The 27,269-nt window shown below is 36.7% G+C and overlaps 2 protein-coding genes across 5 annotated transcripts; both read right to left on the minus strand.

Moving 5' to 3' along the window:
• Window positions 1-2,028: 2,028 nt before the first annotated feature.
• LOC307133291 (uncharacterized protein) lies at window positions 2,029-15,519 on the minus strand. Of its 4 annotated transcripts, XM_079828277.1 has the most exons (4): window positions 15,324-15,493; window positions 14,983-15,113; window positions 7,800-7,925; window positions 2,035-2,950 (listed from the first exon to the last, which is right to left on the minus strand). In XM_079828277.1, the coding sequence occupies exons 2-4, from the start codon at window positions 15,047-15,049 to the stop codon at window positions 2,172-2,174; spliced, it is 972 nt and encodes a 323-aa protein (XP_079684403.1). In that variant the 5' UTR covers window positions 15,050-15,113; window positions 15,324-15,493; the 3' UTR covers window positions 2,035-2,171. The 4 variants fall into 4 exon arrangements, with proteins under 4 accessions (XP_079684404.1, XP_079684403.1, XP_079684401.1 ...); XM_079828275.1 differs by lacking the exon at window positions 2,035-2,950 and having other exon boundaries at window positions 6,637-7,925; XM_079828276.1 differs by lacking the exon at window positions 2,035-2,950 and having other exon boundaries at window positions 6,696-7,925; window positions 15,467-15,519.
• A 2,062-nt stretch (window positions 15,520-17,581) lies between these two features.
• LOC307132214 (uncharacterized protein) lies at window positions 17,582-27,233 on the minus strand. The gene is made up of 3 exons (XM_079826386.1): window positions 27,163-27,233; window positions 25,680-25,822; window positions 17,582-20,047 (listed from the first exon to the last, which is right to left on the minus strand). The coding sequence occupies exons 2-3, from the start codon at window positions 25,762-25,764 to the stop codon at window positions 18,420-18,422; spliced, it is 1,713 nt and encodes a 570-aa protein (XP_079682512.1). The 5' UTR covers window positions 25,765-25,822; window positions 27,163-27,233; the 3' UTR covers window positions 17,582-18,419.
• Between the last annotated feature and the right edge of the window lie 36 nt (window positions 27,234-27,269).

The raw sequence follows: 27,269 nt of genomic DNA on the forward strand, positions 1-27,269 counted from the left end.
CAAAATAAGAGTCCCGTCCACATACTGGCTAAAACCGCAGAAAGTGTATAGAAATGTACATAAAATACTACATACCAATAACGCCAAAGACATTCAGAGCGGAAATGTAAAGTGAATTCTTGAATTACGTATTTAAAAACAAAATGTTGTCAGAAAAACCTATGCCCACTATAATGATAGAGTGAGCACCATATGAAATGCTAGATTCTGTCTAAAGGCAATTTTTTTGACGTTTTGGTGCAGAAACGCTTTATAGCCTGATGACAACTTAGGGCACTCAATTATTATTCAAGGTCAACAATTCTTTGTGTGCTGTGTTATAGTCGTGGTCTGAACTTTAAGCTACAGATCATGCATTTATAATTACAATAATGATTGCTAAGTGGATATATATATATATATATATATATATATATATATATATATATATATATATATATATATATATATATATATATATATATATATATATATATATATATATATATATATATATATATATATATATACCGTTCAGTTTAATGACATTATTTATATTAAGTTTCCTTATCTGTGTGCGTCATGATTTAAGTTTTACGAAGCCCCAGATTTAAAAACATAGTATCTATTTTCGTGCAGCTACTTATTTGTTAGATACTAGTATTGAGTACTGGTACTTATTTATGAGCTGCTTTTTCTTTAGGTACTTATTCATTAGACACTAGTGCTTATTCATTAGATAATAGTAATTCAATTCTAGTACTTATTGGTACTTATTCATTAGACACTAGTAATTATTTCAATAGTGAAAATTGAAATAAGTACTATATCTAATGAATAAGTACTACTAACTATTCTATTGTAACTAGAAACACATTTCAAATTCCTGCTATTGACTTCAATGTGGATCTGTCATTCAGATATCAATTATTCTGTTTTGACTATATGCATTCCAATTGTAACTAGTACATGTTTTATATACTATTATTCGTTAGGTAGCCTACTAGTCCTTATTTTTAGATACTAATATGCATTATTAGATACTAGTACTTAGCAATTATATTAGTACTTTTTTATTATATTAGTACTTATATATTAGACTTTCATACCTATTAAATTGATACTATTATTTATTTATTCCATTATTCATTAGATACTCGTACCTATTAAATATATCCTAGTACTTATTCATTAGATAGCCTACTAGTAGCCTACACATTTATGAAATGTTACTAGGAGGATTTTTTATTTTACAAGTAAGCTTTTTGGTAACACTATTTTAAGGGTCAATTATTTATATATATATATATATATATATATATATATATATATATATATATATATATATATATATATATATATATATATATATATATATATATATATATATATACCCATCAGGCACAACATTATGACCTAATATTGTGTTGGTCCCCCTTTTGCTGCCAAACCAGCCCTGACCCGTTGAGGCATGGACTCCACTAGACCCCTGAAGGTGTGCTGTGGTATCTGGGACCAAGATGTTAGCAGCAGAATCAGATCCTTTAAGTCCTGTAAGTTGCGAGGTGCGGCCTCCATGGATTGGACTTGTTTGTTCAGCACATCCCACAGATGCTCGATTGGATTGAGATCTGGGGAATTTAGAGGCCAAGTCAACACCTCAAACTCGTTGTGCTCCTCAAACCATTCCTAAACCACTTTTGGTGCATTATCCTGCTGAAAAAAGGGGATAAAATCCTTGCGCTTACCCGTTTTTCTAACACACCAACTTTGAGGACAAAATGTTCACTTGCTGCCTAATATATCCCACCCACTAACAGGTGCCGTGATGAAGAGATGATAATCAGTGTTATTCGCTTCACCTGTCAGTGGTCATAATGTTATGCCTGATCAGTGTATAAATTTTGGTTAAACCTGTTTTGTTGTTTTATAAAATGAATAATGACCACTAGGAAAGGCTCTAGGCATATGTTTTCCTTGATTTGTTTTCCCTGAAGAGATATTCATTGTTGTTGAAAACAAAAGTAAAAGAGTGACACACATTTCTTTGCGTTTTAGTTCAGGTGAATGTCTTTATTTAAATCTACACATTGACAATTTATCCTTCATCCACAGGCGACAAACCTGCATGTATCCTGGGCTTTAAATTATTTCCTCTTTTGGGAAATTTCATGTGACACTTAAGGTGTCCTTTATGTATGAAAATCTTCCCAGGTGTAAGGTCTCTCTCCAGTGTGACTCCTCATGTGAGTCTTCAGGTTTCCTTTAGATGTGAAACTCATTTCACACTCAGGACAAGGGAAATGCTGCTCTTCGGGGTGAGTATTTCTGTGCATTTTTAGGAGTTTGGGTTTTGTAAAAATCTTTCCACATTGATTACATTTCAAATCGTTCTCTCTTCTGTGAGCTCTCATGTGAGCATTAAAGTTTCTTTTATTTATGAAACTCTTTCCACACTGAGGGCAGGTGAAAGGATTGAAAAGCTTCTTCACAGTGTGACTTATCAAGTGTCCCTTTAGGTCCTTTTTAAATTTGAACACCTTTTCACATTGGTAACATTTGTAGGGCTTCTGTATCATGTGAATTACCATGTGAATGTTAAGGCGTTTCACAGACGTGAAACTCTGTCCACACTGAGGGCATATAAAACGGTTCTCTTCAGAGTGAATTCTCATGTGGAAAGTAAGGGTGATTTTACGTATGAACCGCTTTCCACACTGATCACATGCGAAAGCTCTTTCTCCAGTGTGAACGCTCATGTGGAATCTAAAGTCTTGTGCTGTAGTGAACGAGTTTCCACACTGATGGCAGGTGAAATAACTTTTAGATCCTTCCGCCTCACCTCTTTTTTGTGATGAAGTCTTTTCAGGCTGTGTGCAAAATTTTTCTTCAGTTATGAAATCATGTTTCTCATACTGAACTTTCTCAAGTTCATTCAGTTCTTGACTCTCCTCTATAAGCGGCATCAGGTCTGAAAGTAAAAAAAGAAAAATACAAGTTATCTCCAATTTTATAACAAGGCAAAGGACATCAAACAACTATTTGTATTTAATGTGCTAAAGGTTAATTCTATCATTATCATATTAATGTATATTAGCAAATCTAAATACCTGCAAGAGTTATTTTATGATAATTTAGATCAGGGGTTTAGATCAACCCCCCTTGTTTGAAGTGTTGAGCAATGTAGCCAATCACAGACATGCCTGTTGAGCATGCATGTGAACGCAATGGCCATTCAGAAGAGTTTAAGAAATCAGAATCTGTTCAAATACTTCTATTATAATCAACTTATTTATGTTGTAAATAAGAGTTTCTTTGTGCAGTCCACACAGCTTTTTGATTATAACAGGAGTTTTTGCAAGAGTGCTCAGAGTTTGCATTTAACTAAAGCGATTGACAGCTTCAGTGATTATAAGGTAAGAGCTCTTTGCTTGCTTTTGGTATATTTATATTTTTGACACTTGTTCTACTACAGTAATGTATTATTGTGATTCTTTTATATTAATCTGTTTCTTTGTTCTTTGTCATGTTCCAAACCTGTATTACTTTTTTCTTACATGGAGCACAAGAGGAATTGTTTGGCAGTATGTAAGAAGTCAGCCAGAAATCTTGGAGTAATCTTTGAGGACCAACTGACCAACCACATTGCAAAGACGGCTTGGTCATGCAGGTTTGCACTACACAACATCAGAAAGATCAGGCTATTCCTAACTGAACATGCAACACAATTTCCTGCCCAGGCCCTGGTCATTTTTAGGCTGGATTACTGCATTGCTCTTCTGGCTGGACTTTCATCATGTGCAATGAAACCTCTTCAAATGATTCAAAATGCTGCAGCATGTCTTGTCCTTAACGGGCCCACGTCACACCTCTCTTTATCTCTCTGCACTGGCTACCGCTTACTGCTCGCATCAAGTTCAAGGCATTGCTTACAAATCTACCACAGGCTCAGCACCCTCCTACTTCCACTCGCTTACAAGTCTACACCCCTACCAGAAGCCTACGATCGGTAAATGAGTGCTGGCTCATGGTACCATCACAGAAAGGCAAAAAATCTCTCTCCAGAACATTTTCGTTCACTGTTCCTTGCTGGTGGAACGAAGTGTAAGGATATTTATTAACGTAACTCGGATTGTGTTCATCAGAAAGAAGAAAGTCAAATGCACATAGGATGGCTTTAGGGTGAGTAAATCATGGGATCATTTTAATTTTAAAGTGAACTAATCCTTTAATATTTAAATAAGTCTGCTTTCACTTTCCTTTAATCCCTCCCTATTATGCTGCTCAAAGCAATATCTAAAACTTTGTATTCTGAGCACTTCATGTTTATTTGCCCATTCACTATGAATCGCTTGCTGTAATTCCTCAATTAAGTTGCTTTGGATAAAAGCGTCTGCAAAATGAATAAATGTAAATGTTTGACTGTCAGATTAAGGTAATGAAAGTGAATGGAGACTGAGACTGACATTCAGCCTGACATATCTCATTTTAAATGACATGTATGACTTCTGAATGTCAAACAAACATTTACCCAATAACAACAGTATAAATATTAAGTTGGTGTACTTGTTACTAAAATATCCAAGGTTTCAAAATAATAAAAAAGCACAGCTTACATTGTCGGCAGCCCTTTCTACATATTTTTCCTTATCTACCTTTATGTAAAGTTCTCGCTGTAACATTTTTTAAAGTCTTTGCTTTGCTCATGTTAGCATTTGAAAACCAACCCGTTTGTTCCTCAGCATCTTCATTTTTCACTCTGAGTGGTTCTGAAAGTCCCATGGTTTCAGTCTCCTCTTTAATAAATGCCATCTTAAAAACAGTGTCACATGAATCTCAGTTGTTTCTTGTTTCTGTATGTTTAGACAATTTGTATACGATTTAAACACCTCAAATAAGGCTTTGAGTTAAGCATTCAAAAACGCAAACCTTTTCTGAGGAGAGCGGTGCAGCTTTATGATGTCATAACGCCAGACCAAAATAAAAGTCCCGTCCACATACTGTCGGGACAAGACTGCATTCAAATAACAAAATATGTCTAAGAAATTCAAAGCGGAGATGTAAAGTGAATTCTTGAATTAGGTAACATAAATACTGACTGCTGATATGTTGAAAATATAAAAACTACTACTGAAATACCCCGATGACAACTGAGGGCACTTACTTTAACAGAAACATGCTTTTTTATCACAATGTTGAATGCAGAAAGATACTTTTCTGTTAACAGAGATTTCATTATTTTATTCTTTAATTGAATTATTAAGAATTTCAAAATCTGACCCAGTCAAAATGTTAATACCATTTTGATGTAAAACATGAACTTTGTATATACATTTATATAAAATAACCAAAAGCTGATGTTTGTTTGTTTTTATAAAAATGTACAAGAAAGCCCCATATAGATCCATTCACCATTTCAAAAACTGCAGAGGATAACATAAACAAACAAATGATAGGCTTATTTCCATCGTGGTCCTCTTTTTAATGTCTAATGAAAACCTGTATTTGCATGTGTATTAGTCTGTTTTGTTATTTTGCAAGCAAACCCTATTAGGTTGCCTGGCACCAGACCAGATATGTATTTATGTGTTTTTTTTTTTCTTTTTCCAGGGGGCCCAAAATTCCCTATCTATGGCCCTGGGGACAACAGACAAAGTGCAGCAATTTTTTTTTACACAATTAAGAAATCACAATTAAGATCACAAGAATGCCACAAAAGATGTGATTTGCTGCTTTCATTTCAAGTAGCTTGCTCTGGTAATGGGTTTCACACGTAAATAAAATAGAGCCATTTAAAAATATTCCACACAGAGAACTCAAACAGGATTTTTCAGGTTTATCTCTAAGTGTGAAGGCAAAAGATTTGTATTCTTTTTTATTATTACAGTGATCACCGTTAGTGAATGGGCAGATTCATTTTTGATATTACTTTTTTTGTGAACCTCTTGCCACATTTAGAACACTAAAGACACATGTATGGTCTCTCTAGTGACCAGAAGTGACAAGAATACTTTTTGTGCGCTAAAACAATATAAAATAAGGACTTTATTCAAGTCTTCTCTTGCATGTCAGTCTCTGCCGCTTTTCACGTTGTAACCACAGTGCAGCGCTTCTGGGTTCTACGTCAGAAAGCCGGTCAGTATCGGCTGACTTCTGCTTCATCACCACATTCATACTCATGTGAAGAGCATTAGAGACTGACACGGAAGAAAATAAATGGTTGGATAAAGTCATTATTTTTGCTCTTTTCAGGGGCAGGGTTAGGATTAGACAATCAGGCAGAGACTTCAATGAAGGGTGTATTAATTTGGCAGGCAGTCGAAATTTGACAACACCGTCACAGCACTTTCCTGAAAATAAGAAATGAAATGCGTTCAGCACAAGCAAAGGCTGGATATTATTAGTTTATTGTCATATACATAAAGCGCTTCACCGTGTTTCATATCACATACCAGATTTGTCGTGGTTAACTATTTCAGTATAACGCACTGATGAAAAATTAAGCTTTACACACATTAATTTCCATCATGATGTTGGAAAACACTTATCAGAACAATTTCTGTTTGTGCTTGTGTGTATATATATATATATATATATATATATATATATATATATATATATATATATATATATATATATATATATATATATATATATATATATATATATATATATTGGTTGAAGTACTATTATTATTTTTTACCTTTAGGTTTTATGTAATGTATAATGACCAATAGGAGTTGCTCAATATTTTCCTTGATTGGTTTTCCCTGAAGAGATATACATTAGCCCAGTTTCAAAGACAGGGCTTAGACTAAGTCAGGATTAAATTAGGACGTTTAAGTAGCTTTTATAAACATACCCAAGAAAAAAAAAAAACTTGTGTGCATCTTGTGGCAACACAATGGCACTGACATATTATAGGATGGGTCAGTACAAGTTGCTTTCAGTGTCGTTTTTTTCAGTGTCTTTATTAAATATCAACACATCTCATCCAGTCGATAAACCCCTTTATGTATGAAAATCTTCCCAGGTGTAAGGTCTCTCTCCAGTGTGACTCCTCATGTGAGTCTTCAGGTGTCCTTTAGATGTGAAACTCATTTCACACTCAGGACAAGGGAAATGCTGCTCTTCGGGGTGAATATTTCTATGCATTTTCAGAAGTTTAGGTTTTGTAAAAATCTTTCCACATTGATTACATTTCAAATGGTTCTCTCTAGTGTGAACTCTCATATGAGCATTAAAGTTTCTTTTATTTATGAAACTTTTCCCACACTGAGGGCAGGAGAAAGGCTTCTCTCCATTGTGATGTTTCATGTGGTCATTAAGGGATTCTTCATGTTCGAAACGCTTTCCACATTGATGGCACTTAAAACGCTTCTCCGCAGTGTGACTTATCAAGTGTCTCTCTAGGTCCTTTTTAAAATTGAACACCTTTTCACATTGGCAACATTTGTAGGGCTTCTGTTTCATGTGAATTACCATGTGAATGTTAAGGCGTTTCACAGACGTGAAACTCTGTCCACACTGATGGCATATAAAACGGCTCTTTCCTGTGTGAATTCTCATGTGTGCATCAAGGGAGTATTTACGTATGAAACGCTTTCCGCACTGATCACATGTGAAGGGTCTTTCTCCAGTGTGCATCTTTATGTGATCCCTTAAGTTACCGCTTTGTGCGAAACTGTTTCCACACAGATAACAGGTGAAAGGTCTCTCTCCAGTGTGAACTCTCATGTGGATTTTAAGGTTTTGTGCTGTAGTGAACGAGTTTCCACACTGTTGGCAGATGAGAGATCTTTTCGATCCTGCCGCCTCACCTCTTTGTTGTGAGAAAGACATTTCAGGTTGCGAGAAAAGTGTTTCTTCAGCTTTGCAATCGGGTTTCTCATTCTGATCTTTCTCCATTTCATTCAGTCCTTGACTCTCCTCAAGCGGCATCAGGTCTGAATGGTGAAAAAAGAAACGTACAGTTTAATGCCAATATCTTAAAGAAACCTTCCAGTGCACTGAAACGTCCGCTCCCCAAAGGTTCACAATGCACTGTGAAAACCAGAGCATCGACGCTCACTACGCTCACCTTATCGGAAGTTATGAAAGCGAAACTTAAACCACGTGAGCCAACTCACTACATATAATAACAACACGCGATAGATGTTTTTAAAAATGCAACTTTTTATTTTTTATTTTAGCATAAACCTACATCACTAGAAAGGTAATGATCATAATCTTGATCTTGATTTATCATTTATTTGCACCCGAAATGTTGCATATAGGCCTATGTAACAAGCATTTATCATAATGTACTTTAAGGGTGCTTTCACACTAGCAGTTTTGGTGCGCACCGAGTTCGATTGACGTCAGAGTTCGGTTCGGTTGGATGGTGTGAACGCTGTCTTCCGAATTCGGATGTGCACCCGCGAACCGTACCCGAGTCTGCTTGAAAAGGGTGGTCTGGGGTACGGTTCATGTGAACTCCGGTACGGTTCGCTGCTAATGTGAATGCAATCGTACTAAATTGCAGAAGTGAATCGCTATTAATGACGTATAAAAATGTGTGTTTGTGTGAGTTTCACTCATTTTCTTGGCAAGCGTGACTGATGTACTGCGAGCAGAGAGCTGTAGATCTAATTCGCCTACATTCGCGGCAGATAGACGCAAGTGCCATTACGTAATGAAGCTTTGGAAACAAAAACAATGGTTCAAAAACAAGAATATAAAAGTGAGGTGAGCAACGCTATGCATTTCGCCGCCTTCAAGCTCGCTGTCGTTACTAAGCAACCGGGTAAACAGCTGCTGCTTTGATGACGCAACGCACCACGGATCAGACCCAAATAATATAATATGAACACAGTCCAGCGGGGGTAGGGGGAGCAATTGAACTCGGGTTCGGTCCAGGCAATCGAACCAAGTGTGAAAGCAGCACCCTAAATGACAATAAAATAATGTCAGAAAGATATCAGTTCTGCTGTTCATAAATACAAGTAGTAATGTTGTACAATGAGGACATCACGTTGCCAGAAAAAGTATTATCAATGTCCCAATGTGTAGTGAGCCAGGGTCCTTTAACATCCTAATAAGTGATATAAGAGGTTGCATTGGGCCCCCATGGCCACCAGGGGCCCCCACGCCAGGCATTAAGACAGTAATGCGTGGTAATACGTTTGATAAAGTTTGCTTGTTCCAATCGTGTGTGTTTTAAAATGAAGAGGCAGCGACACTCAATCTGGTACAGAGAAAATAGGTAAAAAGTGAGCAAGATAAGAGTGTTACGTTTGAAAAAGATACTGTTAAAACGGCGGATGTCTTATCGGTATTTGAAGACGATGTGCTACGGTATCAGTGTCGTGCATGGCATTGTTACTGTGGGCACTTCAAAATACGTTAATAGTTCTAGAATCCTTAATAATCTTAATATTGTTTAGATTTTTAGAATGCATATTAGCTTATTTTCCATTTACCAGTGCAATTCTACAATACTGCGTGTTTGCTGTGTGTAAATTCGATCTGGTTTTCACCTTGATCATCTGTACATGCAGCAGGCGGGCTGAATAAAAATTCAAGTTCATTTTCTGGCATGAGGTGGTGCTTATGGAACAGCAGAATACTGTGGTTGCCATGGTTACCCCTGTACACAAAGCAGCTCTGCACGTAATTTTCTGTTTCTGCTCTTAATGCAGAGGAAAAGGCGGTAACCAGTATTTATGTTTTCAAACAGACATTCAGATTTGTATATTTGCTTTAGTGTTTATCAAACAACTCCAAATATTTAAATAGGCCTACTTAAATACTTTTCAAACGTGTTTTATAAAGTTCTTTGCATTTTAATCTGGACCAAAACATGCCAGCTCAGAACAGTAGCCTATTTATTCTATATTAAATTATTATAATCATTATTAATATATGATGTGATTTTAATAACCCATTGGCAAGTGTTTTTGCTTAATTCAGTAAATGTTTATACATTTATCTAAAAGCAATCGTTAAAATCTTTGTAAAAGATTCACAAAAATTATATAATGAGAATGTACAACATGAATCCATTTTCCAAACTGTGTTTTTTATATCGGGACTTTTTTAGGCCGGTCAGGCAGTAACCGCTGTGGAGGAGCACAGTCTCTGGTGTTGGCTCCAGGAATGATTTAGATCAGGGCTATTGGCAGGCTGGGCCAATAGCCTCGAACCTAAAGCACAAAGCCAAAAATCAAGTTGCGTTTTCACTTTCGGGCCACCGGCAAACACTGGCAAAGATCGTTTACACTCATCTTCTTCTATTGCAGTTGAGTTCTGTTGACAACTATGCATCGCTCAATTGCTCTGATTGGTTGTAGGTCTATCCAATTGAGGTCTTTCCTGGTTCGGTTCACGCATGCCCCATAATCACAGCCCAATGGAGCAGTATCAGACTCATATTCTGAGTAGAATTGGGTATGACCACGTCAGGCTAACGAAATTACACAATGATTGCGATCTGAGAAGGTTTTAGCGATCTTTCAAACTAACTTCTTTCATGTTGTCATTATGGGGTATTGTTTGTAGATTTTTGAGGAAATTAATTGATTTAATCAATTTTAGAATAAGGCTGTAACAAAACAAAATGTGGAAAAAGTAGGGATGCACGATATATCAGCAACATATTATCGGCCGATAAATCATCATTTCATCAAGTTTAAATCATCAAGTTTAATATTACAGTAATATTATAAATCTTTAATATTTGTCTATTGTTTCAAATAACTTGCTGCGTGCGCTAAAGCGAAAGAGAATTAACAACTATAAACTGAAATGCTTAGAAGGTTAATTAACTCAACTAAATGCCTCATATATGAGAACAATCAGATATGTATACAAAATAAATATAACTTTTATTAGGCAGCAAGTGAACATTTTGTCCTCTAAGTTGATGTGTTAGAAGCAGGAAAAATGAGCAAGCGTTTGGATTTGAGCAAGTTTGACATGGGCCAAATTGTGATTGCTAGATGACTGGGTCAGAGCATCTCCAAAACTGCAGGTCTTGTGGGGTGTTCCCGGTCTTCAGTGGTCAGTATCTATCAAAAGTGGTCCAAGAAAGGAACAGTGGTAAACCAGCGACAGGGTCATGGGCGGCCAAGGCTCATTGATGCACGTGGGGCCCATGTGGTCCGATCCAACAGACGAGCTACTGTAAGAAGTTAATCCTGGTTCTGATAGAAAGGTGTAAGAATACACCTTGCACAGTGCAGTTTGTTGTGTATGGGGCTGCATAGCCGCAGTTCAGTCAGGGTGCCCATGCTGACCACTGTCCACCGCCGAAAGTGCCAAAAGTGGACACATGAGCATCAGAACTGGACCACGGAGCAATGGAAGAAGGTGGCCTACTCTGATGAATCACGTTTTCTTTTACATCACGTGGATGGCCGAGTGCATGTGCGTCTGAATTTTTTATGGTTATTCTTCTCACAACTTGTGTTCTTTATCTGGGCGAGACAGAGTAAACCGTGGCACTAATAAGGTCTCAAGAATGCACGTCATGTGGACTAAAGACCAACAGCCAAGGTCCGGATTGTTGTTAAATAAGATTTTTTAAATACATTAAATGTCATATTGTACTTGGAATATACGACACGTGAAAACTGTCATTCTGACTTTTATTTCATATCGCTTTTCTGTTAATCTTGATTTCTCACAACTTGTTTTTTTTTTTTTGATGGAGTGAACTGTGGCGCTAATAGAGTCACACGAACGGTACGTTGCGTAGCCGCACACTGAAGACCATCAGCCAAGATCAGGATTTTTGCTACCTAATACATTACATTTCATACTGTTTACCCCCAGAACACTTGGAATGTAAGACTGACACATGTCTCATAGTTCTGCAATTGTCTGATTGTTCTGTGATACTTTTGTGTCTTTTTTTTAAAAAGCTTGATACCGGCCGCCATTCAGAAGGACATTTTTTTTTTATTCTCCTTTTGTGGTCTATAAAAGAGAGAACGGCAAACGGTATACACGGGTTTCCTGTTTACAAACATTACAGGGTGCGTGCGCATCCTGGAGGCAGAAAGACAGATCGCTCAGCTGGTCCGCTACTGCAACAACCTTAAAGGGGTGGTAAAACACATTCTTTTGAAGGCTTGGCTGTGTTTGTGGGGTGCACTGTAACATGTGTTCATGCTTCGTTTAAAAAAAAATTGCCTTATTTGTCATATATTTGACCTTTATTCTACACTGCTCTGTCCCTCCTTGTAAAACGGTCTGATGCTTTCCGGGTTGTATGAAGCCAGTCCCTCAAAAATACGCAGTGGGCTCAGATTGGTTAGCTGGCCCAGTGTGTTGTGATTCGCTAACCGCAGTGCACGTCGGAAACGTCACGCCCCTTACCAGAGGCTGTTCAGTATTAGAAACAACGGCGTCAATAAAACCATATGAGCTCGAATCAGACCCAGAACATTTGAGTGAAGATGATCGAGCAGAACCTGTTCAGTCCTCGAGAGTAAAGACTGCGGATCTATAATGATTGCTACTGAATGGCACTTTAACTTTTGTATTTTTAGAACGATTATAGCCAAATATCTGTCGCAAGAACTAACGTTAACCCAAAACGAACACTAAGCACTGACTTTAGTAAGTTAGCCAAATCACACACAGAAGCATGTTTAGCATGCCTGAAGATAAACAATACATAAAAGCTCTACTCAAAGAATCATTTACACTAATGCCAGGTTCGCTGTTGAGATTTTAACGTTAATGTTTGTAACGTTAGGTGTTCGTCGGATATCGTTAAGTATGAATGAGCATTTAACAGACTGGTTTGCAGAACAGCGTTGTCATCTGTTTACTTCCTTGCTACAACCTATTACAGGAAAACACATCAATGAAAAATAAATCAGACTTACAGGTTGTGGCCCGTGAACAGCTTCTGTTTGTAAATCCAGCTTTCAGGACAAGCCGTTGTGCATATCCTGCATTGAACTCGCGAAGTTTGTGGAAGTTTGTGTTGTCCTCCGTGAAATGTGCAGCGCGCGCGTCATGCATCCACGCACCGGCAGTGTTTTTTTCACGCAGCTGACGTTGTGCAAATCTGGCATTGAAATCGCGAAGACGGTGGATGTTTTCCTCTGTTAGATGTGCTTAGATGTTAGATCTCCTCTGCAGGGAGCCCTGCGCGCGCCTGATTCCCCGCTGACTCAAACACACGTGCATATAACATGTTGTATGTTAAACGCTCTGCAACGCACCCCCGTCCCTATGAAGGCTGAACAGAGCAAGTACCCCAGACCTGCAATCCGGATGAATATAACAGCGTTTCCTCGGCATCGCGGCAACAACACTCCAGCCTACTAACCACAACAGCGCCGCGATACAAAATGGCCTCACCCCCCCTTATTTAATATTCTCGGAGGAGGGGTTTATGTAAATATTGAGCCTGGTGATGTCAGCAAGCCCTGGAGGAATGTGTGTAGTCGCCTACTGGCCGTTTGCTGTAGTTCTTAGAAACTGATTTCTTTAAAAGCAAATATCTCCCTTTGCTTTAAACTTTGAACGTTGTAACTTTGCAGATGTTGTTTATGCTCAAGCAGCAACATTACACGCTAGCTAAAGTTAGAATAGTGAAATCGTGGTTTACCACCCCTTTAAGTATTTAAGCTTTCCTTATTGTTTGTATATAACTGCTGACTCAATAAAACGTGATTTTAGTTGGATCTGTTTGTCTGTCTTTAATTTTGCAGTGTTGCTGTGATACATGTTGATCATGTTAGGCTAGTAATGTACTAGCCGCATACAGCGCGAATTTGTTTTTATTTACGTTAAGCTTGTTTACGTTACTTTTCGACCTGCCACATTTCATGACTGCACATATATACACAAAATACTAAACTGTAAATAAAATATTTGACAATGGATTACGTGGGAAGCCTTAGTACCTCCGACCGTGCCGATTATATAAAAAAAACTTACTCTCAGCAATGGTGAGATCTTGCCAGATCCTTACGCTATACATGACGATCTGTGGATTGTGGATGACAAAAAATGGCCAGCAATTGAATGGCCTGATATATACAATTATCTAATTCAGACACCAAGTGTGTATACTAGAGAAACAGAGCGTACAAATCCCTCGATGCATACAACTACGTGCGGTCATGTGCAGCTTGTTAAATACTTTGATGCTGCACCGGATTTTTGCGTGTTTAGGTCAGGTGTGCTCCCTAGTCAAAGGCAAGGGATTAAAGCCAAGCCTTATGATGCCTGGGTGTATGTCCACAAGGCCCTTGGGTACATCCTCACAGCTAACTGCAAATGCATGGCAGGGTACGTCTACCTATCAAAATGTACCTGCAATAACAAAAATATTTTTTTGGCAAACGCATGCTTCCCCCTAGGTATGTTAAACATCAGGCACCCAGCACTGGCTCTGTTGGTACAATTAACCACGCAGCAACTCCTTGGCATTTTGACTTACAGACACGCCGCTACTAACCTACAACACGAGAGGTTTCTTCTTTCTGCCTCTCGGGTGCGTGCGCAAGCAGTGATGACGTCGCCGAGAAATCCATGTAATAGAACAACACCAGGGTGAGTAATTTATGATTTAATTTTCCTTTTAGCGGGAACCATCCCTTTAATATATTATTTACTTATGATTATATTAGCATTAATAAGTAGGCCAACTCGTGTATTTTTACTTGAAATTGGATAAATCAAATAATTACACAGTTTAATACTTTGGTATTGTGACAACAGCGCTCTACATCTTATAAATTGACATTTATCTATTAAAAAGCATGGATTTAACTTCATATTCCAGTGTCTATGAACATTGGTTTGGTGATAACATAACAATAGCATTATTCTGCTAATTTTTAAGCTAGCCAATTTTAATTCGTATTCTTCATACGAATTCAGTTCAGATTCTTTCATGTCAACAAGACTCATGCCTTTTCAAAATTATCATTTATTTGTTTAAATGTCAACATTTTAATGAGAACAAAATGAATTATGTGTTTACATTTTAAAGCTAACCTGTTTGTTCCACTTTGAAAGGTTCTGACATTCCCATGTCTTCAGTCTCCTCTTTAATAAATGCCATCTTGATAACAATACGTCACGTGGATATCAGTTGTTTCACGGAGTTTCTTGTTTGCAATAGACCCCTTCAGACAGACAAATAACACGTTAGTAACAGACATATAACAATCATAAAAGTTTTCAGACAGTAAAATAAACATATAAAATTGGTATACTTTGAAAATAATAATTTTAATATTTTTTTATTGCAAATGAAAGATTAGGCTGCAACAAATATTAAGATTTAAAAACTGAATGAGAAAAAGGCAGATATACATTAACGTTAGGCCCGTTACCTGAAAACTGAACTGTAAAGTGTCACACGGCACATCACATAATAATCCATCAATAACCCATTCATTTAACATTACATGTAAAATATTACCAGATTGAACTATTCATATCAATTTAAACGCCTCAAATACACAACAACTCCAACCTTCGTTAAGCCAGAGAAGAGCGGTGCAGTCTTATGATGTCATACGGCAGACCAAAATAGAAGTCCCGTCCACATGCTGTTTAAAATCACAGAAAGTGCATTGAAATGTACATAAATAACACTGCATAAAATACTAAAATATGTCAAAGAAATTCAGAATAGAAATGTAAAATTAATTCCTGAGTCATGTATTTTTTTTAAAAGTCAGCTGATGTAATGAAAAATATAAAAAGTGAGCTGGTGTAGAAACAAACAAAAAAAGTTTTCAGCTGATGTGCTGAAAATATAAAAACTACTATTGGAAGAGTGAGCTGGTGCAGAACCTTCATCAGGGTGTGAGCAACAAACCCAATCGGAGTTCTCTTAAGTTTATTAGTCAAATAGCCTAACTAACAATCACCTGGTCACGCTGTACAGGACAAGCAGGAGAGAGAAAATCCAAATAATACAAAAAGATCGTATCTCACCCAATATATTGGCCTAATTTCAGTAACATTTACATTTTAGGCTATGTACAGTAGTTTTAATTTTTATTTATGCATTTTTTAGATTTGTATTGTATTAAAATCTCAGCTGTGTGTGGACAACTTGTGATTCTGACTCCTGTATAAGTTATTTACAAAAGAGAATGTTGTTTGCTTGGTTTACAGCGGGAAAGAAGACAATAATACAGAACTGGTTTACTCCGCACATGTGTGCAAAAACTTACTGGATTCATAGCCTCCTTAAAATTGTGACTTGTGAATGTACAACGGCACGAATTAACAAGGCTAAACCTAGGACCATTGATGCATGGTAATGTTTTCCTCCAGCATATTGGAATATGTAAAGGGATGATCATGTAAAGTAGCATTATATATTTTAATTTTTTTTAAATTGTGTGTGTGTATATATATATATATATATGTGTGTGTGTGTGTGTGTGTGTGTGTGTGTGTATATATATATATATATATATATATATATATATATATATATATATATATATATATATATATATATATATATATATATATATATATATATATATATATATATATGTATGTATGTATGTGTATATATGTTCAATTATTGATGACTCATCTGTTGCTCCCTCCTTCCTTGTTTTTTTGGTTGAATGTATTTTATTTTGTTATATGTAAAACAATAACAAGTTGATCACAAAAAAAAAGAAAAAAAAAAAGAAAATCTTCCCAGGTGTAAGGTCGCTCTGTGTGAATCCTCATGTGGGTCTTACGGTTTCCTTTAGATGTGAAAAACGTTAGTCAAAAGACTATTTCCATGTGCTTAATCTGTGAGACCACTGGTTTTTTTTTCACACTTTTGGGCTGTGATATTAATCTAATTATATTTTAGATTTTTGGCTTCCAAGGATTTAAAAAAAATATATAAGGTAAACCTATTATAACCTAGCTGTGTTCTGTCGAGTGCAACTCCCTTCCCTTCACAGCTTCATTTCTCCCTAAACTTAACGTCAGAATCAGCACAATCTGTGACTGTTGTAAAATGCAGTCTCTACTGTTGCATAATTGATAGTTTGATAATAAAAAGAGTATTACATGCACAATAATCCGCACAAGACTTCAAGGCGTGTGTGCCATAGGCCGCAAAAAATATGGACGACGCGACTATATTCTCTTCCACTTAAGAAAAGTGAAGCCTCCGGAGCTACGAATATGGCGCTGACATCTTGCACAGATTTGGGACAGGGTCTGCGCAGTAGTGACCTCGGGACCGGAGTCTGCGCAGTAGAGAGCAGGGAGTAGAGCCGCGATATCAAAAGCCCATCCACACTCTAGCAGATGCAGAACGATTCATTATATCGGTGTGAAATAAACAGCTATGGAAATGTAGAAATTAAAGCTAAACCCAGCAAACACAGTACGCTGTGAGGACGTCGTCAGTTAGTTGTCATTTGGTCAGCGTGACATTACTTTATGACAACATTGTGAGGACGTGGTAAAGTTCCATTTTTAGAATCTTGGCTAATATTTCACTTACTGTTACAGAAACTCATTAATTATTTTCATGCTGATACAGGAGTGGTCTGAACTTTAAGCTATAAAGCATTTTTTCCCCCCACAATATAGAGTGCCAAGTGAACATGACAATAAAAAATTCTTACAATATTTATTTTAAGCCATTGTTTCATAGCATTACCAGGTTATGATGTAAATTCAAAGTCATGTTTATTTCAAGTGTATAGCACTTTTTCCTTATTGGCCAGATCAGTTCATATACATAGAGTTTTGGTTATTTTGGTAGTCTATTAAAGAAAAGTAACACAGAAAGGTTAGCACACTGAAAATAACTATGAACAGTAGCCTCACACACACAAAATAATACATTCTTCAGTTTACAGAGATGATGTACACATGCAAAAGCAAAAATGTAAGAATGGAATTTTCATTCTTCAATGGACTTTTTAGGAATTTCAAATTTGTGTTTTATCAAAAGTTTAGGCTTATAGTGAGTTGGGACAATAGACCCTTTTCACATTTCCGGTTTTCTCAGAGCGGAAGTCGTCATAGTCGGGTTAAATATTATAGCTGTGAATGAGAGAATACATAAAATATTTTTTTTTGTGTGCAAATTTGCTCACATAGCAAAAGAAACTCGCCACAGTAGTGATTTCAAAACTTTCAAAAAGAGGGAAAAAATAGAGTGAGATTGATAACGGCAGTCAAAAGAGAGAAATATGTAAATTTTTACCATCACTCCCTTAGACGCTATTACTAAACACCCTCACAGCAGCGGTAACTTTTTTATTGTAATTTGATGCAAAAGTAATAAAATACAAAGTATTAGTGTTATAAATGTACATATATATATTTTTTAAAAAGAAAATACAAAAAACGTTGCAGGATTTACGATATTGATGACCGTTAAAACGAGTCATCACCATCTGTGAAAAGGGTCTATAGACAAAGAGCAGCAACTTTGTTTAACACAATTAAAGCACCATCACGTGAACGTCACAAAAGTCATTTGTTACTAGATTTGTTGCTTTCGTCTCAAGTAGCTTGCTCTGGTAATTAGGTTTCACATGGACATGAAATCTCTGGTGCGATCTTAAATTGCAGAGCCATTTAAAACTCATTCCACACCGAGAACACAAATAGGATTTCCCATCTGCATGACTTTTCCGGTGTATCTCCAAGTGTGATGGCAAAATAAATTTTTTATTACATTGATTACAATTAAATGGCCTTAGTCCAGAGTGAATGCGCTGATGATTTTTAAAATTGGTCTTTTTTGTAAACTTCTTGCCACATTCAGAACACTGCGATTCCTCTTCGGAATGATTTTGCATATGAATTTTCAGCTGTGTTAAACAAGCAAAACTCTTCTCACACTGAACACACATGTAAGGTCTCTCTCCAGTGTGGACTCTCATATGATACTTAAGGTTTCCTCTATGTGTGTATCTCTTTCCACACTGAGAGCAGATGAACGGCTTCTCTCCAGTGTGAATACGCATGTGAACTTTAAGGTTTGCGTTGCATGTGCAAGTTCTTCCACAGTGATGGCACATGAAAGGCTTCTCTCCTCTGTGAATCTTTACGTGGTTTGTAAGATGTTTCTTGTCTGTAAAACTCTTTCCACACTGTTGACATTTTAAATCGTTCCCTCTGTTGTGAGTTTTCAAGTGATAATTAAGGTGTCCTTTATGTATGAATCTCTTTCCACACTGAGAACAGGTGAAAGGCTTCTCCCCAGTGTGAGATCTCATGTGTCTCTTAAGGTTTCCTTTAAGTGTATAACTCTTTCCACAATGAGGGCAGGGGAAAGGCTTCTCTTTGGGGTGAGTATTTTCATGCATTTTAAGTTGTTTCTTGTCTGTAAAACACTCTCCACATTGATTACATTTCAAATTGTTCTCTCTTATGTGAGCTCTCATGTGATTTTTAAGGTGTCCTTTATGTATGAGATTCTTACCACACAGAGGGCAGGTGAAAGGCTTCTCTCCAGTGTGAAGTTTCATGTGGTAATGAAGGGATCCTTCATGTTTTAACAACTTTCCACATAGGTGGCACTCAAAACGCTTCTCTACAGTGTGACTTTTCATGTGTCTCTTTACATCCTTTTTTATTTTGAACCCCTTTCCACATTGGTCACATTTGAAGGGCCTCTCTTCGGTGTGAATTACCTTGTGAATGTTAAGGCGTTCCAAAGACATAAAACTCTTTCCGCAATGATGGCATATAAAGCGGTTCTCTCCTGAGTGAATTCTCATGTGTAAATTAAGGGTGTCTTTACGCATGAAACCCTTTCCACACTGATCACATTCGAAAGGTCTTTCTCCAGTGTGAATCCTCATGTGATCCTTTAAGCTATTGTTTCGCATGTAACTCTTTCCACACTGATCACATGTGAACGGCTTCTCTCCAGTGTGAACTTTCATGTGGATTTTAAGGTTTTCTGCTGTAGTGAAAGAGTTTCCACACTGTTGACAGGTGAAAGATCCTGCCGCCTCACCTCTTTTTTGTGAGAAAGTCTTTTTAGGCTGTGAGCAAAGTTTATCTTCAGTTATGAAATCTTGTTCCTCATACTGACTCTCCTCTTTAAGTAGCATCAGGTCTGAATGGTGAAAAAAGAAAAATACAAGTTAACCCCAGTTTAATGGCACAAAGCAAAATACATCAAACAGCTATTTGTATTCAAATTAGATTAAAAGAACACAACACTTTTTTTGAAAATAGGCTCATTTTCCAACTCCCCTAAAGTTAAACAGTTGAGTTTTACCGTTTTCGCAGCGCCTGAAAGCTAACTTCCGTCAACATAACCAACGTGACAACCTGCTTGGACAGGGAGCGTGCTGGGGACTAATTTCAGGTGATGTGTAATATCATGGCGCCTGCTTCACCCATGGTACGGCATAGGGCTGGGCGTTATGGAGCAAAAAATATATCTCGATATATTTCGCTATATCTCGATATACGATATATATATTTCGATATCTTTACAGGAAAAATAACCCCCCAAAAACTACTGCAAAAACAAATATGCCAAATACCACAAAGTCTTTTTTTTATTGAAGTGCAAAGAGGTAGGCAGTTCATGTAGGAACAAAGTGCTTTTGCAACATTTAAAAAAAAAAAATCCCTGTATACAAAAATAATTTAACTGTAAAATAAAGGAAGAATTAATACATATTGCCTTCTTTTCATTCAAAAATAAAACAACTCAACTCAAGGTAGGCAGTGCATATAGGAACAAAGTGCTTCAGCGACATTTAAGATTTAAAAAAAATCCCTGATTACATAAATAATAATTTAACTGTAAAATAAAATAAATAATACGGATAAAGCCACGTTGTAAAGCACGACGGAAATGGGTGCCATGTCCACCGCTCTATGAAATGCCACGGACTCGGTGATGCTACACCACCTTGCGCTCTTTCTTTCATATTCTACACTCCGCGTTAAAGATTTGTGGAGTGTTATCTGTGTAGTGTTTGTAGTGTGTGGAGTGTTGCCAGAGCTAGTGGGTTTAGTGGCCGGGATCCTTAATCTGGTGCACTCCTCGAATGCGAGCTTGTGCCTTGTCTGTAAATGGTGGAAAAGGTTTGTGGTGCTAGAAGCTATCACCCACCCCTAGTACGGCAGCAAAGTTACTTGATTATTACGCAGGAATGTATAGTTGTATAGTATAGTTCCTAGCCATATCGGCCTAGAAAATCGCAACTTTTAATTTTCCGTCGGTCTTGGTACACAATGTAACTACAAAAGAGTCAAAACTTAAATAGGAAAAATATTAAAACTCTTTGGTCTTTTGGTCACATGCTAACGGTCTAATCAGATCCAATGATCTATGCTAAGCTATGCTAAAAGTGCTATTCATAGTTTTCACGTGTCGTCACACCCTTATAGGAACGCCCACCTGGAGGGCAAAACAAGGCTCTCCTCCATTGTCCGCAAGTCATTTTTACCAGGTTTGTAGTCAGTATTAATGCGGTAAGACAGTGATATTAAAATACCAAATTCAATATACACCTTATTGATGTTGCATACTTTGTACAGGAAAGCAGATGAACACAGAATATTAGTGCAACACGAGGTTTCTCGTTAGGTGTTTTCCCCATCGAAACCCATTATAAAGAAAACGTGTTGCGTTCATATTCTTGCCTCATCTACTCGCCTGTATATAGTATGCATCATCAAAAAGGTGTAAACTGAATTTGATCTTTTAATATCACTGTTTTAGTACATTACGGCACTTTGCACTAAGGATTCTTTAGCCTGTCGTCAGTTCACCCTCCGTCTGCTGCTTGTGTGACCTGACGGATTTGGATTATTCCTATCCAAAATGAGATGATCATGTGAGCCTTATGTATAGTGTAACTTCGAGGGTTGAAGCCGCAGGGCGCGCTCACACACAACGCCAAAAACGGTCTCGTAGAAGTAATGATTTATGACGTTCCAGTTGGCAAAATGGAAAAAATCATCCAGCTAAGTTCAATAAAAAGCAGAAACCTTTTGACTGATGAAACATGAGGACAATTAACACATGATGTGATCATATATGTTTTATGTGTGTTTTTCAAGCCATCTTATTTCCATATTTATATGAATAAAGCAATGTTAATTGCCATTCCTTTATTACAGTAGGCCTATAGAAACCATTATTATGTGATAATTGTTTTAATTGTATAAAATCCATGATGAAATCTGGATATCTTAATTTATTATAATTAATAATAAAATTTGTACTGCTTTTTATTGAACTTAGCTGGATGATTTTTTCAATTTACTGGAACGTCATAAATCATATTCATAATCATAAAGCAGATATTAATGTATAAGATAATAGTGATAAAAGGGTTTATTTAATTATATTCACAACCACAGCAGTTTTGGCCTAAACCAATAATTCTTCTTGAGCAGGCGCTCGCAGTTTGAAAACTCCTGTCCTATCTGTTTCATGAACGTTAAGATAACCTGAACAATATGTTTTATATTTAAATTTTATCTCTTGCTTAGTGATATTTACTGTACGTTAAGGGCAATGAGGCTACCTGATGGATGTATAAAGTTTTCAGCCCCCTGTTCAAATACACTAGCGGCTGCAGCGCTGTTGTGTGTGTGTGTGTTACGTCAATGAGGCTGCGTTTGTAATTTTTAACCTTTAATCTCGAAATATTTTGACTTTATTCACGAAATATTTCGACTTTATTCACAAAATATTTCGACTTTATTCACAAAATATTTAGACTTTATTCACAAAATATTTCGACTTTATTCTCGAAATATTTCGAATTTTTTCTCGAAATATTTTGACTTTTTTCTCTACATATTTTGACTTTTTTCTCGAAATATTTTGACTTTATTCCCGAAATAATTTGACTTTATTCTCGAAATAATTAGACTTTATTCTCGAAATATTTCGACTTTATTCTCGAAATATTTCGACTTTAATCTCGAAATTCTAGGTTTTTTTTTTTTTTTTTTTGCGGTTCAGGGCTTCCGTACTTTCCGAACGTTATGAAATATTATTTTATGGTTCGAGTGGTGTGTGTGTGAGAGAGATGAAATGGAAGCAATCAGAATATGGGTGTTTCTAAAACACATGCAGCGCCACCGCGCACCTGCAGTTTAAATCTAAGATCAGAATTGATTGAGAATCATTGGAGAGAGAATATATTCTCCCTCCCATCGTATAGTATGACCAATACAATATTAGATTAATTAAACACAAACAGTTCTTTCCTTTGGGCCAGGCTTGTATAGGCGTAACGTGCCAAGCTGATGCTTCTTCTGCTGCAGACCACTTACTCTCGCGTGTCACGTGACCAGACTGTAATCGCAGCCTTTGCGGTTACAAAATCGTGTTTTATCATATCGCGATATTATCGCAAATGCAATCAATCGTTCAGCCCTAGTTTAGCACCACGTATGTTACTTAGGCTACCTATTCTATTGCATGTCATGACTCATGCGCAAATCGGTGGGCGGGGCTAAACAGGCAGTGATGAAGTAGGCGTTGATCTTCTTCTGCAGAGGGTGCTTGCCTCTTTTTGATGTCATAGATCCCCACTTTGAAAAACCTGTCGTCTGCTGGGCCTGGTGGCAATAAAAGCTTTTAATTGACTAAGAAGGAAGTTCAGTTCTGAAACTTAGAGGATATTCTTAAAGTATGATGACCTCTTATATGTCAAAAGCTCAAGGAAAATTTGATTTCTAAGTTCATGACCCCTTTAACCTTTATAGACATAGTATTTCATGAGTAAAGAAAATGCTGTTTTTTATTATAAAAAAAAAAACAGTTCTTTATTTACCCTTTCAAGATCACTGATTACATTCAGCTCTGCACAGCTCTCTGTGTGTGCCGGATTCCGGAGGAGGAGGGGTGGACCTACAAGGAGCTTTGAGCTGTGAAGATTTGCTTGACTGTCCAATGGAGTAATGAGATTTAACACAAGCTCTTTTAATGCTTTTCATTGGTTGTTAAATGTTTGTAAAATCCACTGACAGACGTAAAGAGAGACCAATTGCATTGCTTTATGAAAAAAAACACTTAAAAGGTCCACTATGTTAAAAATTTTAAGTAAAATATCCTTAAAACAACTAGGCCAGTGTCATATATTTTGTTCAGTTGAGTACTTACAATATCGCAAATGTTCCAAATGATTTGTATATCGGGAGAAAATTGCTATTTTAACCAAGAAACTGGGACGTATGAGGGAGTCGCCTGTCGATTGCGTCATATCTGCAGTACCCTCGGTTTCTGGTTTTATTTTGCAAAAACGCTTTACTCTTACTGCAGTGTGCAACAAGTGTCATAGCAGCCGCCGAGCGAACGCACAGAGTAACGTCATAACACACTCAGATGTATCTAATATGATAAACAGAGCTGCGTTACCTCATACTCATGGCCGGAAAAGTGGAAATGGCGTAATAAAGGTCCCGCTGCTCGCAAGGCTTGTGTTGCACTCTTTTTATTAACAATCGCTCCTGCTTCTGCTTCATACTACAGTAACATTAATAATCACATCCATGAACATGATTCCATGCCCGAGTCCTATCCCGATTCTTTTCCACAGGCTGTGAGGTGGAGACCACATGTCCCAAGATTCTGCGCTCAAACTTGGCGTCATCAAACTACACCTTTGTTTTGAATAGGCAACCTCTTGTGGATGGAAAAGTTGCATAGTGCCATTTGCTTTAATAATAACGTTTAGTTATAAGTCACTTATAAGTTAGTTAATGATGAACTAATCATTTACAAAACATGACTGTAAATTCATAAATGTTTAATAAGTAATATTTTAACATTTTATGAATGTTTTGATAATTCAGTTAAGTCATTTTTAAGAGATTATCCCCTTGAAATCAAAGAAATTACTATTCTTAAAAATACTGTTTTAGCGTCCTACATGTTTGTGCTTTTGAACACACACCAGCTTACAACTTAAAGATACATCAATAAATTACTGATCATTTACTGATGGTTTGTTCATAATATGTTCAAGATTAACCATTATTCATTGAGATGATATTAAAATAATTTTGACATAAACACTTCAGTGATTTATAAGTGATAAGATGCTCTTGCACTTCAGATGCTCTATGGTTCTGACATGATCTTTGTGTGAAACTATATTAGCTGCTGAAATAGAATAGTCACTGTATGATGAATGAATCTCCTACGTACATCGCACGTTCATCTCTGCTTTGAGTGCAGATTTCAGTGAGTGAGAGAGTGCTCTAAACAAAACTCTGGCGTTTCACCGATGAGTAATCTGAAATGAATTATGCATTCATAAACTCAAAAGAATCGCGTGTGTTTGGTTATAATGCGCAACGTGATTATAACACATGTCTTTAGAGAAGACTACAATAAAATTCAAACCGCCAACGTGGCTAGTGAGAGTGATTGTGTTATACGCCACAGCTGAAATCCACCTGCAAATGGCGGGTGTTAATGTCAAGCCCTGGATATAACCCCATATGTCTAATGGTGATTGATTTGGTGATTATGATGACATTGTAAAATATTTGGTGATGATGACATGACCATTATAAGTATTTTTAGCAAATAAGCTTTAATTGTGGCACTCATATGACTGGAATCTTCATATTTGTCATTCAATCTTCATATGGTTGAGTTTCTTTCATGTAAATTTACATGACTTTTCAAAATTATTATTTGTTTAAATGTCAACATTTAATGAGGAAAAATATGAGTTCTGAGTTCACATTTGAAAACCAACCTGTTTGTTCTGAAGCATCTTCATATTTCACTCTGAATGATTCTGAAACTCCCATGTCTTCAGTCTCCTCTTTAATAAATGCCATCTTGAAAAGAGTATGTCATGTGGATCTCAGTTGTTTCACCAAAAGTTTCTTGTGGTTTCTGTATGTTTGGAAATTTTTCAGGTTTAATATGGGGAAAATAGAAAGAAATATAAATCCAAAACCTAATGGTGTTACTCTCGTATAAAAGCACTTTAGTCACAGACAAATAACAATGATAAAAGAGACATTTAAGAGACAAACTATCAGTTCATTCAACACTTTATAGTTCAGTTTTCAGACTCAAAAATATAGCCTAAAAAGCAGGGCTCATCAAAAGTTTGGAGATTTTCCTAATATCTGTCATTATTAGCAGAACACATTTTACACATGGGGAAAACCAACAGCTTAGTCAATAATTGAAGAAGGTTCCGACTTTAAAGCTCTTGATTCTAACTTGTACTTGGCCTTATGAAAAAGTAACATAGTTCATTTGCTACAATAATTAGGTGAGACCACTGATGGCTCTTCATTACCATGCTAATGCCAAAGTTAACTTTTTTATCTATAGCATTTGTTATGAAAAATAGCATCCTACACACTATAGCCGTCCCCAACATGCCACAAATTGTAGCCTAATATAAATCTTTAGTGAAAAATCTATTCCCTTAAGATAATCTATTATAAAACCTACAACAAGTCAACATTTTCCATAATAAATACCAAAGAACGTGATACATTCTAGTAAAGGCAGCCACGAGAAGTTTAAACGCTTTTTATTTTATGTTGGTGTAGGATGGTGTTTTCTCAGCGTCGCGATAGAAACGGCTCGCATAAATCTTATCACACTTTTGGAGCGCAGAGTTTACAGTGATTCGCACGCCATGCATGCAAAATTAAATAAACATTTCTTCAGTCATATTGCGCAGATAATTGGTCCGTTCCGTTCATAAGTGAACTTTGTGCTGATAAAAGCTCCGAACGCGCAATACGTAGCCTATATAATTAATTAATAGCCTCATTCATGTTTCTATTAACCATGGTATATTGGGGGGTTGTACTACTTACTTGTGTTGGTTATTAATTGTATATTAATTGTAACGCTACATTTAATTCTACAATTGTCAATAAATCTATATAGCGGGACAAGTTATCCATTCTTTGCGTGAGAAATACAAGGTGTGAGTGTCACACGGTGAATGCGTGAGACTTGAGAGCCCTTCCCTGTAAAAAGGATGCAATATAATAATTTATGAATCATTTCTGAAGTCACGATTTAGAAATTGAATGACAGAAAAAAAACGAGATTTGTCCATTAACTGAAAACTGAACAGAAAAGCGTCACACAACACCTCACATAATACTCCATTCATTTCACATTACTTTTAAAACTATGCGTAGATTGAACGGTTAGTATTCACTCAATCAGCTCAAATACTTTAAAAGTTCAAAAATACAAACCTCTGTGGAATGTTGAGGCAAAGAAGAGTCGTCGTCTACTTCTTCAAGAGTTTTGTCGAGGTTGGGTAAACCAACTTAAAATGCACACTTCCGCCACCTACTGGTCT

Source organism: Gobio gobio, assembly GCF_949357685.1.
Source record: "Gobio gobio genome assembly, chromosome: 10".
Taxonomy (NCBI): Eukaryota; Metazoa; Chordata; class Actinopteri; order Cypriniformes; family Gobionidae; genus Gobio; species Gobio gobio.